General features: G+C 43.7%; 1 protein-coding gene across 5 annotated transcripts in view; it reads left to right on the top strand.

Annotated features, from left to right (window-relative positions):
- Positions 1-18,338, top strand: part of CCDC14 (coiled-coil domain containing 14) — an 81,098-nt gene that overhangs the window by 31,436 nt on the left and 31,324 nt on the right. For all 5 annotated transcript variants that reach the window (XM_029605234.1, XM_029605235.1, XM_029605233.1 and 2 more), the window contains one exon: positions 5,459-5,600. In XM_029605234.1, coding sequence (XP_029461094.1) covers positions 5,459-5,600 — 142 coding nt within the window. The remainder of the gene's footprint in view (positions 1-5,458; positions 5,601-18,338) is intronic.

Genomic DNA, 18,338 nt, shown 5'->3' with positions numbered 1-18,338 from the left:
ACAGATTGTTGCTACAAGAGAGGTTCAAGATGAACTCCCTTCAGCTTTTCCTTTCTGAGGGATTGGATATGCATTCTGGATCTAAAGATGCTTGTGCACACATTCCCAATCATGCCACCCATTGGAAGTTCCTCAGGTTTGTGGTGAAGGACTTACACTACCATTGCAAGCTGCTTCCTGTTGGTGGTCCGAAGAGTATTAAAAATAATAATAATAATAATTGTTTTGCAAGTGGCTGCACAGCTTCATTCTGCAGGGCGTCTGGTTATTCCCATACCTGGACATCTGTTGGTAACTGGTCCTTCTCCAAATTCATATCACAAACTTAACAGGCTTCCAGCTTCAGGACTGAGATTTTACATATTGTAATCTTCATAGCTGAGTGCTACCAATTTACCCATAAAATATACCAAGCCCCATAAAATATAATTCAACAAAGGATTTCAGCAAAGCTTTTGATATTGTCCCGGATAGGAGGCTCGTTAATAAACTGAGCAGGTTGCAGTGATCCCAAGGTGGTGGCCTGGATTAGAAACTAATTGAGTGATAGATGACAGAGGGTGGTGGTAAATGGAAATTACTCTGAGGAAAGAGGGGTGATTTGATGTAGTGCCTCAGGGATCGGTCCTGGGGCTGGTTCCATTCAATATCTTTGTGAGCGATATTGTGGAGAAATGAGAGGGAAAACCTTGCACATGATGCAAAGATCTGCAGCAGAGTGGCTACCCCTGAGGGGAGTAAGACAGAATGAGAAGTGATCTAAGAAAGCTCAAGAAGTGGTTGAATATTTGGCATTTTAACATTCAATGCCAAAATGTACACAGTCATGCAATTGAGGTGAAGAAGTCAATGGGACCGGAATGGGATGGGTGGTAAAGAGCTGATGTGCTCCAACCTGGAGAGAGACCTTGAGGTGATAGTATCAGATGATCTCAAGTAGTGAAACAGTGTGATAAAGTGGGCGCCAGCACTAGGGGGATGCTTGGGTGCATAAGGAGCGGCATAACTGGTATTAAAAATAAATAAAGAGAAATTGGTAAGGCCTCTTTACAGTGCATTGTGAGGGTTTACATAGAGTGCTATGTGCCATTCAGGAAGCTGTATCTAGGATATAGAGAGGCCAGAGAAGATTTGGAGAAAAGCTACCAAAATCCCTGTGAGGTGAGACTGAAGGTCCTTAATATGTATACATTAGAAGAGAGGTGAGACGAGGATAGGAATGACAAAAACATGTAAATACCTTTCAGGTATTAATACATGGCACAAAGCTTTTTCAATGGAATTGTGATATGAAGCTTGAAGGGGGTAGATTAAAGAACAAAAGGGCCAATATCATTAGCATTAAAATCAATTTCTTTACTGCCCAGACTAGTTTTTTGTTGTTGTTATTTTTTAAACTCTTGGACGTCCATATTCAGAGACATTTAGCAGATAACATGTCCAGCTAAATTATAGATGGATAACTCATTAACACAAATTCTGGACTCTCTAATTCACCTCAGACCTGGAGTAAAATTTCCAACACTAAGAAAATCTGAGTTAAGCTAGTACTCCTATTTGCATTGGGCGATAATAACTAATGCCTTCATTTATATGGGATTTCCATGCAAGGGCGCTAAGCAGTGCGTACAGTTTTACATGCACATTTTTTGTGCATAAAACGTCTTCCTGTATCAGAAGTACAGTTTGCATACAAAAAATGTAGGTAAAAACTATGACCTCTGCTGAGTGAACCTTAGTAAATATTTTTTCACAGAGAAGGGAGTGAATACCTGGAATGCTCTCTCCTGAGAGGTGGTGCAGACAAAAACAGTAACAGTTTTAAAAAGCATGGGATAAACACAGGAGTTCTCTAGTGCCAAGAGAATGGTGATGAAGCACTTGGGGTAAACTGCAAGGAATGGCAGTTGCAAACCAAAACAACAGTGATATGGCTGCATTGCACTACCTAGAAGGCATGGGCTAACCTGCATGGAGCGGCAGTTACAACCCTAGAAGACACCCGAGGGGAGTGGGTGTCAGGTTCCATATCTGAGATGTAGCCTGATAGAGCAGAGGGCTGCAAACCAGGGAAGCCAGAGTTCAAATCCTTCTGCCACCCCTTGTGACCCTGGACATGTCACTTCTCCTTCCATTGCCTCAGGTAGAAAGTTAGACTGTAAGCCTTTGGAGACAGGAAAATACCTACAGTACCTGAGTGTAATCTGCTTTGAGGTGCTGGAAGGCGTAATATAAATGTGGGGATTTATCTGCCTATCTACACAAAATGAATCAATTGCTACTGGACAGACCGAAAGGGCCATTTTGGTCTTTATCTGCCATCATTTGCTGTGTTACAAGCTTACAGTACCCATGAACTAAGGTTTGTGCAGTTTGCCTGAGAACAGTCAGAAGCCAGGGGCATTGCCAAATTTGATTTTTTTTTTTTTTTTTGGTGGTTGTTGGAGGATGGGTAATGTGACTAGCTTCCCCCCCCCCCCCCCTCAATCCCTTACCCTATCCTATATAGTTCTTGACAACAGTGGCTACAAAATCAAGTTCTGGCATCACTGTCTCCTGTCTCTGCTGTTTCTCACTCTCCCTCTGTGGGAGAGAGTCTGTTTTCTGAACCCGCTAACAGCCACCTCTCCTGGGCCAAGGAGGCGCTAGGGGCACGTAATCGTTCCTAGCCCCTCATTTAAATACAGGATCATGCGCCCAGGAAAGGTGGCTGGGCACGTGTTGGGAGAGTGGCGCTCAACACTGAGCCCCTGTTTTCCCACGGACCTTGCAGAATCGGCCTGTTTGACTGCCTCAAGCCTTTACAAGTCTGGCCGGGAGCAGCGTGTTGACTAATTACTATCTGTGTGTTTCAGAATCCATCTCTCTCCATATTAGCAGCTTCCCTCGCCAAACCACTGTTTATTCAGAATTTGTACTGCAACATTACTCCTTTATACCTCCTGGAAAAGCACGTAACAAATTAAATAAATGATGAGTGGTTCCAATGCCCCCAGATCCTCAAACACCTATAATTTTAAGGGGCTGACGTCTAGGGGTGGGGGCCAGAGCCAAAGTGAAGAGGCACAGGCCCCCACCCCTCAGGCCAACCTGTGCCTATGCCTCTGGGTTGGTTGGTTTTTTTTTTTTGTTTTGTTTTTATAATTCTTTATTTTCATAGTTTTCAAAAATCTTAGTCAAAACTTGATATAAGTGAAATATTGAACAAAACACAGGAAAAAAACAATATTGTATTATTTATACAACACAAAGGCAATTAGTAATAATGAGACCTCATAATGGGGACTGTAAAAATACTGAAACATCTTTGAGCAATGTCCAGAATATCATTAAATATCTGCAAATTTCTAAACACTTTTAGCAAATTATGAGGAAATTGTTAAGGGACTCTCTCTATTTTGAAAAAACCCTTCCAGTTGATCTGGATCAAAAAACAAATATTTATTAGGACCTAATATAATTAAACATTTACATGGATACTGCAAAAGAAATGTAACGCCTATATCTAAGACACGCTGTTTCTTTTGTAAAAAGACTTTCCCTCTCATCTGGGTGGTTTTTCCAATAGCTGGAAATATTGCAAGCTGATGGCCATAAAATCTTTTTTCTGAGGCACTGAAAAACATTTTCATGGTCCAAATTCCATCAGGATCCAGAGCAGATATCACCAATAAAGTAGCACAACCCACAATATCTACTTTGAAATCCTGAAATAAATCAGTTAAATTCTCTAATACATTAGGTTGTTCAGGAGGATTACTCAAATGTTCACCAGATCTAGAGGCAATATAAAAAGCCTTTGTAATAGGGGGAATAGCATCATGTGATACCTTCAGTACCTCCACATAGAATTTCCTAAGCATTTCAACAGGTGAAATACTTAATGACTTAGGGAGGTTTAGAATTCTTAAATTCAACCTCCTAGAGTTATTCTCTAGGGATTCTAAACTATGTTGATTTAATTCTTGCCCTTTAATCAAAGCCATATCACTTTAGGAAAAGGTTTCGCACTGTTTTTCCAATTTAGAGATACAATTATTAAGAATAAAACAGAACGTATCGTGCCCCCAAAACCTGGGGTTGAATGAAGCCTACAGCCTTAGAAATATTTTCAATTTCGGTCCCTAAAGAAATTTCTAAACCTTTAATAGCTGTGCAAAGTGTTTCCATGGTAATCTGTGCTGGTATCTCAGGCAAATTTGTAGAAGCTCTCAAAGCGTATGTCAAAGAATTAGGAACTTCCATCGTTGCCTGGGAACCTAATATTACAGGTTCCTCAACCACAGGAGGGATCTGCACAGCATTATCAGGGCTAAGGGAGGTAGAATTCCCTGAAGTAGAGGGCAAAGTTGCCCTCATGCCAGTCCCAACCATCCCCGAAGGTATACTGGTAGCCATAGGTTGCAGAAACCAGTCAATAGTCTGCTGGGATTCTGAAGGGAGAAGAACTGTAGGATTGGAAGGGAACACACGAACTGTCCCTTTTCTCTTCTTCCACATACGTTTTGGCGGGTTGGTGCACAGTGGGGAAAAAAAAAGAGGAGAGAGAGAGGAGAACTTAATTGGAGGAGGAGTCTTTGAAAGGAGCAGAAGAAGCAGTCAGAGTTTCAAGTTGGAATTTACAGACAAGATATTCAGGTTGAAACAAAGCCATGCGCCCCTTTGGCGACGTGCCGGCGGCGGCTGCGCATCGCTGCAGGGCCCCTCCGGTTTCCCACTCCGATGACGTCTGGGCACTGGGCTGTCCTCTGCTGAAGCCCCGAAGACAAAATACAGGCTGCACTACCGAAATGGCCTGGTTAGTAGTGGAAAGGGAAATGGTTAGTAGTGGAAAGGGAAATGGAAACAGGTTTCCAGTTTTGTATCACTGTGCTCACTACTATCTTTCACTACCAGCCCAGCTAGTGTGAGATAATCTAGTACAGCTCACAGCTATCTTATCAGGATGGAGCACAAAATCTTCTGACCCTGCTACGAGAGATGATGAAAAGAGCGCTGGGTTTCCAAAGCACTGCCTACGGTTAGTTGAAAGTCTTGGAAACAGGTTAAAAAAAAAGACTTTCCCTGTTCTGTGCCTGTGGAAAAACTGTTCATTGATTGACATGTCAATTTTTATATTTTTAAAACAAAATTTTTTTTTTCTTTGTTACAAAGGCAGTTTCAAGCACTAGGGAAAAATGTGAACGTGGGTGCCCTGCGCTGTTTGCAACCTGGCCTGCTTCCAGTGAGCATTGTCATCTTTTCTGAGCAGGTCCTTTTGCTGCTGTGGTTGAAAGCTATGGTGAAGGGTAGTTTGAATTAACATATCCTTTAGAAAAGAGTAGAAGCTTTGTGTTTTTTCTCCAGAGGCATTCTAGGCAAAAGGCTAGTAAGGAAGTTCAAGTAGTGCAGCTCGTGTTATGGTGTTTTGTAGGTCATATAACACATGCTGTTTTTGTTTCTCTTCTGTGACATCTAGATGATACAGAAATTCTGAGGCTGATATCCGAGCTGGAAAAATCTCTCTCTCTGCTACCCACGGCAGTGGAAAGTACAAATGTACAAGCCGAAGTAGCACTTGCTATGCAGCCTCTCAGAAGTGAAAATGCACAGTTGCGCAGGTCAGTCATCAAAACCCAGTAAAATCAAGCTCAGTGGGCTGGAGTTGTCAGGCTTTCGCTTCCTTTGGAATGACAAGGTTTGGACATGTCCTTCAGCTTTCTCTGAGGTCTGTGTGATCATAGAAGGTTTCCCCTCGGAGGAAATATCCCGTTTTTCAGTGGGGGAGCTTGATCACTTGGCAATCTGTCAGAAACAGGAGAATGAAAGCAGAGCAAACAATCCTGTGCAGTTCTTATTTTTATGAGGGGTTTTTATTTATATTTGCTAACATTCCTGCTTAGCATCCTAGGCAAGGAACATCTATTGCAATTAGGCAAATCGCACATTAAACAAATACGATTGATTTAGGAAAGTTTCAGAAGCCATGTGATGACAGTGCAGGTGTAAGAATATATACCGTACGGGCTTGTTTAACAAAATGCTTAATGGTAGTTTTGTTTTAAAAGCCCAAGGTGCCCTGAGCCTGTTCATATTGTCCCCCCTTTCCCCCATCTCTTGCTGATGCTGGCAGAGGAGTAGGGGAGTGCCTTACAGATCGAATGAATGTCTATAAAAATAGGGCCAGATCAAAGAATTGTACTAAAAAATGCAAATTAGCAGTTATTTTGGGTGGTTAGTGAATTTTTCAGTTGATTTTAAGGTCTGCACACATTCTTAGGATTTCCACTACTGCAAACAGAAAACTGCCCAAATATTTGCAAAAATGATACATCATGCTTTCTTGTGCAATTTTGTAATAGCACAAGTTTTACCATGGGCATACATTTGGCGCTAGACTGACTGACTAAATAAATAAATAAATAAATATTTAAAATTTCTTATTTGATAGTGCATAAAGAACAACTTCCAATGTAAAAACTAATAATAGAAGCTACCAACTTGAGTCTAAAGCCCAGATTTCAGCACTTTGCATAAAAATCCTATAGTACTATTTGCACATCTTTTATTGTGCAAAAATAAAATATATATATTTCTCACAGGACAAAGCAGGATAGTAGTCCTCACATATTGGTGATATCATCAGGATGAAGCCCAGTCACGGAACACTATTGTCAAAGTTTCTAGAACTTTGACTGGCACCTACTGGGCATGCCCAGCAATGCACTGATCCTGTATCCAGCAGGGGTCCTCCTTCAGTCTTCTTTTTTCCATGCAGCAGTTGCCATGCGGGTTAAAGAGTTCTCTTGAGATTCCTGACAGGAAGTTTCCTCACGGAACTTCATTCAAATTTTTTCTAAACATTCTACCTCATAGGGGTCCCCCTATCGATATACATACTCCACGGTCGAAAGGTAAAGTTTTACCCTTGTGGTTGATTCCCGTCAAGTTATCCCTTTGGGGCCTACTGGCCATTGACTGCACCGCTGCTAAATTTTTGTCGGAGCCATGGCGTCGGGTTTTCGTCGGTGCCCCGACTGTACTCGGACAGTGTCCATCACTGACCGGCATGGGGTCTGTGTTATGTGTGTGGGGTTCAACCACGATGTCCTAACTTACACCAAATGTGCTCAAATGTCACCCAAGGGCCGTAAGGCCCATTTAGAGAAAATGGACTTTCTCTTTCAGTTAAAAAACCCCAACGCCATCGATAGCTTCGTCTTTGTCCGAGCCGGTGCCATCGACCTCTCGCCAGCACCGGGACACCTCTGCTGTTCGACCGGCGTCGACAATTCCAAAAGTGTCGATAGCCTCCTTGTCTCCTCAGGAAAAGGACAGAGGAGAACATTGTGAAAAACGTCGACACCGGCATCGGAAGGCTCAGTCAATCGATCCAGGCAAGTCCTTGGCATCGACGTCGATAGAGCCACCGACAAAGAAGCCCCGTCCAGAAAAAGCCCCATCCTCTTCTGTGACTGGGTCACCGAGGCGTTGCCCACCTTCAGTGGTATTGGGATCCGGTTTTCCACCTTCACCGGTGGACCCTCCGGCTACGCCAGTGCTGCCTTCTACTCCAGTGCCGGGGTTCCATGCCCCAGGCTTCTGCGAGGAATTGGATCGGATAATCCAAGAGGCCATCGGTAAAGCACTTCAGGGCTTCCATCCTCCATTGACGCCGGTCCCCGATCTGATTCCCGTAGTGCTCACACCGCTACTGGGTAGATTGGATGCGTTGATGGTGCCCTGCCTCCGATGGATCCAAGAGCACCAATGGGTCCAGTGCCTTCTACACCGATTCCATTATTATCGGATGATGAAGAAACACAGATTCCCATTCCACCGTCTGGGATTTTACCACCGATTGGCACCGAGCCCTTCGGTGCCTCCATCGATGCTGTCGATGCCTAGGCCTGGTCCTTCAGGATTAGCACCCTTTCTCCCTGCTGGAGACCCACTAGGTGCTTGGGATCAGCCCTACAATCCTTGGACAGATGATTTTGTCCCAGGATACAGATGATTTACCATCAGAGCCCTCTCCCCCAGATGAAAGACGACGTTCTCCACCAGAAGATCTGTCTTTTATCAATTTCATCAAGGAAATGTCTGAAACCATTCCTTTCCAACTTCAGACAGAAGAGGACTCTAGGCGCAAGATGCTGGAAGTACTCCAATTTCTTGATGCTTCTAAGGAAATCATGTCCATACCTATTCATGAAATCCTGCTTGATTTCCTGAAAATAGGTGGGACGGAACATGGGTGTTCCCAGTTGGTCAACCGCAAGACAGATGCCACCTATCTTGTGCAGTCAGCTCCTGGGTTCTAGAAGTCTCAGTTGGATCATCATTCTGTAATCAGCCCAGAAGAAGGCACGACGTTCAAAACCTCATTCCTCCATACCTCCAGGGAAAGAACAAAAATCCCTGGATGCTTTTGGCAGGCGTGTCTTCCATGGCTCCATGCTCATATCTCATAAGAACATAAGAAAATGCCATACTGGGTCAGACCAAGGGTCCATCAAGCCCAACATCCTGTTTCCAACAGTGGCCAATCCAGGACATAAGAACCTGGCAAGTACCCAAAAACTAAGTCTATTCCATGTTACCATTGCTAATGGCAGTGGCTATTTTCTAAGGGCCGGATTTTAAATGCCCTGCGCTCGTAAATCCTGCAACAAAGGTAGGGGGGGGTTTAGATAGGGCCAGGGGGGTGGGGAAGGGAGGGGAAGGTGGGGGGAGGGTGAAGGAAAGTTCCCTCCGAGGCCGCTCCGATTTCGGAGTGGACTCTGAGGGAACAGGCAACGCGCGCCGGGGTCGGCACTCGGTTGCACAAATGTGCACCCCCTTGCGCGCGCCGACCCCGGATTTTATAAGATACGCGCGGCTACGCGCGCATCTTATAAAATCCAGCGTACATTTGTTCATGCCTGGTGCACGAACAAAAGGACGCCCTCGCGCAAATTTATAAAATCTACCCCAATGTGAACTTAATAGCAGGTAATGGACTTCTCCTCCAAGAACTTATCCAATCCTTTTTTAAACACCGCTATACTAACTGCACTAACCACATCCTCTGGCAACAAATTCCAGAGTTTAATTGTGCATTGAGTAAAAAAGAACTTTCTCTGATTAGTTTTAAATGTGCCCCATGCTAACTGCATGGAGTGCCCTCTAGTCTTTCTACTATTCGAAAGAGTAAATAGCCAATTCACATCTACCCGTTCTAGACCGCTCATAATTTTAAACCTCTCTATCATATCTCCCCTCAGCCCGTCTCTTCTCCAAGCTGAAAAGTCCTAACCTCTTTAGTCTTTCCTCATAGGGGAGCTGTTCCATTCCCCTTATCATTTTGGTAGCCCTTCTCTGTACCTTCTCCATCGCAATTATATCTTTTTTGAGATGCGGCGACCAGAATTGTACACAGTATTCAAGGTGCAGTCTCACCATGGAGCGATACAGAGCCATTATGACATTTTCCGTTTTATTAACCATTCCCTTTCTAATAATTCCCAACATTCTGTTTGCTTTTTTGACTGCCGCAGCACACTGAACCGACAATTTCAATGTGTTATCCACTATGACGCCTAGATCTTTCTTGGGTTGTAGCACCTAATATGGAACCCAACATTGTGTAATTATAGCATGGGTTATTTTTCCCTATATGCGTCACCTTGCACTTATCCACATTAAATTTCATCCGCCATTTGGATGCCCAATTTTCCAGTCTCACAAGGTCTTCCTGCAATTTATCACAATCTGCTTGTGTGATTTAACTACTCTGAACAATTTTGTGTTATCTGCAAATTTGATTATCTCACTTGTCTCGCATAGCCTCTTACCAGTTATACATGACCCAGTATAACAGAGACCTCTTCTAAAGGATCCAGGACTTCTCTGATTCATTACCAGAGCAACTCCAGACTCGGCGTCATATTCTGGCTCAAAAAGGTCTGGATGCTGGAAAACACGAGGTCCACACTGCCTATGATATCTTCAACACTGTCTCTAGAGGGTCTGCAGCGGGGATTAGTGCACAAAGATGGGCCTGGCTCAAATCCTCAGACTTAAGACCAGAAGTCCAAGACAGGTTAGCAGATCTACCCTGTGTGGGAGATAATCTCTTCGGGGAAAAGATCCAAGAGACGGTGGCGCAGTTAAAGGACCACCATGAAACGCTGCACCAGCTTTCTTCTGTGCTGTCTGAGTTCCCTTCCACGCCTAAGAGAACTTTCAGACGAGACTCTAAGCGGCCAACCTACAAGCCAAGGAAAATTTATCCTCCGGCTTCTAGAGGACACCCTTCCAGACCTTACCAAAAAGGTCAATCCAGGCAGACTCTGCCTCAAAAGTCTCAGCCAGCACCAGCATCAGGGTTTTGATTCCTTCCTAGAGAGTGTAAGGCAACTTCCTCTTCTATCGATACCAGTCGGCGGTCGACTCTGCCACTTCAGCAGCGCTTGGCACACAGTCACTACAGACCAGTGGGTACTTGCAGTAGTCACCCAAGGTTACCTCCTAAATTTCCTGACTGTTCCAGTAGACTCTCCACCTCGACCGAAATGGGGGAAGTCCGATCATTCTTCCTTGCTCAAGCAGGAGGTCTCATCCCTCCTCCCTCCTCCTATCCCGAGCAATGGAACTGGTATCCCTCTCCCAGCAGGGGCAGGGATTTTATTCTCTGTATTTTCTAATACGAAAAACGTCAGGTGGCGTATGCCCGATACTGGACCTCCGTGCCCTAAACAAATTTCTGTACAAAGAAAAATTCGAGATGGTAACCTTGGGCTCTCTACTTCCTCTTCTGCAAAGAGGAGATTGGCTATGCTCTCTAGATCTTCAGGAAGCATACACACATATCTCAATCAAACCATCTCATTGCAAATTCCCGCGATTCCTGATCGGCCCTCGTCATTTTCAGTACCGTGTACTACCATTCGGCCTGGCGTCTGCGTCACGAGTATTCACCAAGTGCCTAGTGGTGGTCGCGGCCTTCCTAAGGAATCAGAGTGTCCATGTCTACCCTTATCTCGATGATTGGTTGATAAGGGCTCCGACTCAGTAGGGCGCTCTAACCTCCCTGCATTCACTATCAACACCCTGATCTCCTTATACTTTCTAATCAACTATCCCAAATCCAAGATAGTTCCATCCTAAAACCTATCCTTTATAGGAGCCGACCTAAACACTATGTTGGCGAAAGCCTTCCTCCCCCAGGATTATGCTTTCACCATTACCGCACGTCCGCCCACAGGAAATTCACTCAATTGTTTGTGTTTCTTTTGATACCATCAAATTGGGAAATCCTGTGGGAAAGCAGACCCTCTCCTCCTGATTGGCGGAATGCATTTCTTTTTGCTACCAGCAAGCAGGCATTCCGCTACAAGACCGTGTAAAAGCACACTCGGTCAGGGCCATGACGACATCAGTAGAGCACCTCCGTTCGGTGCCGCTTTCTGATATTTGTAAGGCTGATACCTGGAGCTCTCTCCATACTTTCGCAGCCCATTATTGCTTAGATAAGGCTGGCACACAGGATTCCATCTTTGGCCAGTCTGTTCTACACAATTTGTTTTCTGTTTAACTTCCCAACATCCTTCCAGCAACCCATTCAGGGTTTCAGGATACCCTCCTAACCAAATTTCCACCTCTGTTGTTGTGCCTGTTGCACGTCTTTGGGTGCATTTGGTGTATTGCGCGGGCATCCTCAGCTCTGTACTCACCCGTATGTGAGGACTACCATCCTCCTTGTCCTGTGAGAAAGCAGAGTTGCTTACCTGTAACAGGTGTTCTCACAGGACAGCAGGATGTCGGTCCTCGCGAAACCTACCCGCCACCCCGCGGAGTTGGGTTCGTTTACGTTTTCTTATGTTATTTTTCGCACGTACTTTTTGCTATATAAAGAGACTGAAGGGGGACCCCTGCTGGATGCAGGGTCAGTGCATTGCTGGGCATGTCCAGTAGGTGCCAGTCAAAGTTCTAGAAACTTTGACAAGTATTCCGTGATTGGGCTCCATCCTGATGATGTCACCCATATGTGAGGACTAACCTCCTGCTGTCCTGTAAGAACACCTGTTACAGGTAAGCAACTCTGCTTTCCACATCACATAAGGGGAAATGGATTCAAACAGCAACCAAGGGCCCTGACATTTTAGGTCTGGGAAACTGATAAGCATGGGGGTAACCTATATGGTGCAGAAGATACTACCATAAGCTTGCTGGGCAGACTGGATGGACCATTTGATCCTTTTCTGCTGTCATTTCTATGTTTCTAGATTTTTTTTAGGAATTTTTATTAATTTTACAAAAGGTATAAAGACAGGATCTACAGCGAACATAGTCAACAATTTAGTTGAACGTACAACAAAAGCATAGATCCATTTCCCCCCCCCTCCCAACCCCTTCCCCTTGGTCTGCAAGGGCTTAACAAATAATTTTATAATACTGTAACCCTACAATATCATCCCAGTTATTGGAAACATAGATGAATGTACAAGGCAGGAAGCATAAACTCATGTTAATATCACAAAGGTACAAACTAATCTGCTGGATATCCAACATACAAATTGCTAATACCACAGATCTTAGGTAATATAAAAGGCAATAATATCTATATACAGAAGAGAAACCTCTGTTAGTGTTTGCGCAGATTGGGAATCGGTAAATTTAGCAGAGCATGGCAGGCATCTAAATTGATCATCTCCCCCAGTAGATCTATCAGCCATGATGAAATTTGCTGCCAAAAGGGCACTATCTTATCACATTGCCACCAAACATGATGAAAGGTCCCCACTAGGCCACACCTTCTCCAACAGGCATCAGAAAGAGTTGGATACAACCTATGTAGCCTAACAGGTGTAATGTACCAGCGGTATATCATCTTATAGCAATTCTCTTGGTAATTGGGCTGGTATGGGCCCTCGCTTGAACAGACTCCCAGTCAGACAAATTAAGACATATCCCAAGATCTTGCTCCCAGTTCCGCATGCACGAAAAGCAGTCCAAGGTCGATCCTATGAGTAGCATGTACAACTTAGATACTGTTTTCTTGAGAGTATCTGCCTGAATACAGTGGTTTTCTAACAAGGATTTACCCTCTCGTAATATATGCGATCTCTGTAAGGAGGATATAAAATGGTGAATTTGTGTGTATGCTAGAAAATCCACCGTCAAATAGTAGGTCTGTCTGAGATCTACACTAGAACATAGGCCATTGAGCCCCAGCAAATGTCCTATAGAACATATCCCGGCTGCTACCCATGTAGAGAACCCTTGAGACTTAAACCCTCTGGGAAAAGCTTATTGAAAAATAAAAAAGTATAATGAAATTAGTCCCATCAACCGACTAGCTTTGGTTTCCAATTAATGTTGTAGCTAGAGTGAAGGGATTGCACTGAAGCAGGCGCCATGTAGATGGCTGCCACGATAGGGTGCTCATCGGCATTCTGCCAATCATAACTTGTTCAATGGCTACCGACTGTTTCGCAGACTTGCATTTGTAAAAATCAATTAAAGCTCTAAGCTGAGAGGCCGCATAGTAACAGAATAAGTTGGGCACTCCGAGGCCACTCCGTATCTTCAACTGGTATAAGAATGCATGGGCTACCCATGGAGAGCATCTGCGCCAAATAAAGTCGAAAATATTTTTCTGCCAAAGACGCAGCATCGCCGTTGGGATAAAAATAGGCACAGTGAAAACCAAATACAACAAACACGGAAGGACATTCATCTTTACTATGGCCAAGCCAGGAAAAGCTACCCCTCTGCCAATTCTCAAGATCTCTATGGATGACCTTTAATAAAGGATCATAATTTGAGTTTGAACAAGTCTGAAATTCTAGCACTCAGATGAATTCCCAGATATTTAAGGGACTATTTAGCAGGAAACTCCTGCTTTCTATTGTGCGCCTCTAAGCTGGTTCCGATTTTTCATAATTTACCTCGAAACCAGAAACCTTAATAAATTGCTCTAATTCGTGGGTAACCCCTTGCAAAGAAATAAGGGGGTTAGTTAAAGTAAACATAATGTCATCGGCAAATAGGGAATATCTTATATTGCGAGTCCCCCAAAATTAACGCCTGCAATCTGCGGGAAAGACTGAACCCTTGAGGTGAAAGTTGCAAAAATGAAGCGAATAGTAGTGGGGATAAAGGGCATCCCTGCCTAATACCTCTTCCAATAGCCAATGGGAATTTGTATAGTTTCATTATCCATTGTCGGAAAAAGGATCCGAAGTTCATATATTCTAAAGTTTTAAACAAGAATGGCCAATGAAGCATGTCTAACATCTTTTCCACATCCACAGACAATAAGACAGAGGGGATTTGCTCGCGCTTAATCCACCACATAAGATCAAGGATTTTGCGCGCGTTGTCTGATGCCATAAGAACATAAGAACATAAGAAAATGCCATACCGGGTCAGACCAAGGGTCCATCAAGCCCAGCATCCTGTTTCCAACAGTGGCCAATCCAGGCCATAAGAACCTGGCAAGTACCCAAAAACTAAGTCTATTCCATGTAACCATTGCTAATGGCAGTGGCTATTCTCTAAGTGAACTTAATAGCAGGTAATGGACTTCTCCTCCAAGAACTTATCCAATCCTTTTTTAAACACAGCTATACTAACTGCACTAACCACATTCTCTGGCAACAAATTCCAGAGTTTAATTGTGCGTTGAGTAAAAAAGAACTTTCTCCGATTAGTTTTAAATGTGCCCCATGCTAACTTCATGGAGTGTCCCCTAGTCTTTCTACTATCCGAAAGAGTAAATAACCGATTCACATCTACCCGTTCTAGACCTCTCATGATTTTAAACACCTCTATCATATCCCCCCTCAGCCGTCTCTTCTCCAAGCTGAAAAGTCCTAACCTCTTTAGTCTTTCCTCATAGGGGAGTTGTTCCATTCCCCTTATCATTTTGGTAGCCCTTCTCTGTACCTTCTCCATTATCCATTCGTTGAGGAACATTATCCATTATCCATACGTTGAGGAACAAAACCCAACTGATCAGAATAAACTAAGTTGGGGAGAAAATTATTTAATCGAAGAGCAAGTACTCTGGCCAAGATCTTGAAATCTAAATTTATTAATGAGATGGGTCTGTAAGATCCGCAGAGACCAGGGTTTTGCCCCAGATTCGCCAAAACTGTAATACCGGCTACATTAGCATGCGTGGGAAGAGAATCCCCCTCCCTTAGAGAATTGAGCATCTCCATCAAAGATGTCACTAATATATGAGAGAGGCTTCGATAGAACCCATGTAGTCCTAGAGACTTGAGCATTTTGATAACATGAAGGACCTCCACAGTTGTAATGGGACTATCCAAGTATTGCTTCTGTTCTAATGTGAGTGAGGGCAAAACTGTACTTTGTAGATATAAATCAATATCTGCATCCTTTATGATATCATTTGCCTTATACAGAGAGGTGAAAAACTTAGTGAAACAGCCCCTAATCCCCACTTCTGTAGTGCTAATTACCCCATCCACATTTTTTACCTTACTGATAAAGCTTTGAGCAGCTCTAGCTTTAAGCTGCCTAGCCAGGATGCGACCAGCTTTATTTCCTTCTTTGTAATAGGATTGCTTAATTTTATCTAACTGGAATACTATCGTATCTTCAACTAATCTCTGAAGCTCATATTTAGCCCAAAGGAGTTTACGATATACCAAGGGGGACTGAGTTTCCATATGTTGGCGAGAGAGAATAGTTATTTTAGCCATTAATGATAGCAGTTTCTGCTCCTTTTTCCTTTTACAAGCAACTGCTTTTGAAATAAGGATTCCTCTTGCAACTGCCTTGGAACACTCCCAAATAACTCCCTTGGAGGTCGAGGATAGCGCGTGTAATTGAAAATATTCATGCAGTTCTCCCCCCAGATCTTTGACAAAAGTCGCATCCCTGAGTAAGGACTCATTCAGATGCCAATATCGCAACCCCTTATCCACATCACTAAATTGTAAGTCTAGCTAGACAGGTGCATGGTTGGACCACGTAATGGCGCTTATATCTACATTACTTACTTGCACCTGAAGGGTTTTGTCTAGTAGGAAATAGTCAATGCGAGAGTAAGTGCCATGTGCATGTGAGTAATATGTATAGACCCGTGAGTGTGAGAATCTTTTGTCTCCAGATATCAATAAGGCTCCACTCCAAGAAGATGGAAGACAGCAATTTCCGTGTGCCAAATGAATCATGCCTGCATGTATGAGATGTGTCTTTGTTGGGATTCTGAGGGAAATTAAAATCCCCAGCTACAATAATAAAACCTTCAGCGTAAGACTGCAACAAATTTCTAATAAAGTGAAAAAAGGATGCTTGATCCTGATTAGGCATGTACAGGGATACCAAAATGAAAGTTTCGGGCCCCAATCTGAGTTTTAACAGGACATATCTTCCCTGAGGGTCAGTAAGTTTTAAAAGGACATTGTGGACTAGGAATGAAGATAACATGATGCCCACCCCTGCATATTTTGCTCCCGGTGAGCTAGCTGCCAAAAGTTTATAGAGATACCCCTTAAGTCAGGGGTCAGGAACCTTTTTGGCTGAGAGAGCCATAAACGCCACATATTTTAAAATGTAATTCCATGAGAGCCATACAATATGTTTAAAACTAAATACAAGTAAATGTGTGCATTTTATGTAAGATCACACTTTTAAAGTACAATAAGTCTCTGAAAATATTACACCAGGCCTTAAGACACCAATACATCTCCTATTAGGAAAATGGACCAAGTCAGGCTGCTATAGAGTCCTACACAGAAACTACACGCCAGCAGAAAACATCACCTGAATCACGTGCTGTCCCTCACCTAACATAGAATAAAAAGACAAAAACGCATAACAAGAAGCATGCAGAAAAAACTGATTTGGAAACTGCAACAAGCCAGAGTCTCTGTATGCAGTGTAACAAAGGAAAAAAGAACATCACCCATCCTTATAAAACAAATCAAGAAATATAAAATCATCAGCAGTAAAACTGTACTAACAAAAAGAACATATTTCGAAACAGCTGATGAGTGGAATATCCAATAATTAAAAACTCATATAAAACATTTCCAGATACCAACAAAATATTTCAAAATAGCAGACACAAAGACCCAGTAATGAAAAATAATAAGGATACAAAAATTTTTTTGCTCTGCATACCTGGGAACGTTTGATATCCAGGTGTCCTGAGATTGTTCTGAATTAGCAGGAGGAGGGGTGGTTTGCTTGGAACTTTCTCCTCTCTGTCACATACCAGCGCTCTCTCTCACACTGGCTCTCAATGACACACCTATACACACATGCTCTCAGTACTCACATATACACATGTTTTTTCTCTCTCACTTATATAGGCCCTTAATTACACATTTACACACATGCTGTCTATCTTTTCACGCTTACACACACACACAGGCTTTCAATCACATAAATACATGCTGTCTTTTTCTCTCACACACAGACTCTCATTCACATGCTTACAAACATGTCCTCTCTTTCTCTCATTTACACACAGGCTCTCAATCACATACTCACATGCTCCATCACCTAAACCAGCTCACAATCACACACAGACACACATGATCTCTCTCTCTCATTTAAACACAGGCTCTCAATCACATACTCACATGCTCCATCACCTAAACCAGCTCTCAATCACACACAGACATACATGATCTCTCTCTTACTTATACACACAGGCTCTTAATCATACATACACATGATCTCTCTCACACACAAAGGATCTCAATCATACACACATACTCTTTCACACAAACAGGTTTTCAATCACAAACTTACACATACAGGTTCCCAATGGTAAACGTACATTCATGCTCTCTCTCTCTCTCTCACAGGCAGGCTCTCAATCACAGACATACTCTCTTTCACATGTACAGGCTCTCAATCATTCACATACATGCAATCTCTCACAGACACACACACACACAGGCCCCCCCCCCCCCCCCCGCGGCCCGGAAGAGGAAGTGGAGAGTATCGGGTGCGTGCGCGGCAAGAAGAGGCCACGCCAGTGCGCTCGGCATCGACCCGAAGAAAAGAAGACTGCAGCGCGACTCGGAGGAAAATGAAGAGGTTCAACCGCGGCTGATGGGACTCCGCCTCCGCTGAAAATGAAGAGGTTAGCGTCGGGAGAAGGCTGCTGCTGCTGCCACGAGTTCCCGGGGTGGGGGAGAGAGAGAGTGAATGAGCGAGCAAGCTGTGTTTGCTCGCTCATTCACTCTCTCTCTCCCCCACCCCGGGAACTCGCGGCAGCAGCAGCAGCCTCCTCCCGACGCTAACCTCCTTCATTTTCAGCCCTCGCGGAGGCGGAGTCCCATCGGCCGCGGTTGAACCTCTTCATTTTCCTCCGAGCCGCGCTG

The sequence above is a fragment of the Rhinatrema bivittatum genome, chromosome 6, assembly GCF_901001135.1.
Source record: "Rhinatrema bivittatum chromosome 6, aRhiBiv1.1, whole genome shotgun sequence".
Classification (NCBI taxonomy): Eukaryota; Metazoa; Chordata; class Amphibia; order Gymnophiona; family Rhinatrematidae; genus Rhinatrema; species Rhinatrema bivittatum.
This window is presented reverse-complemented; position numbering and strand designations above follow the sequence as displayed.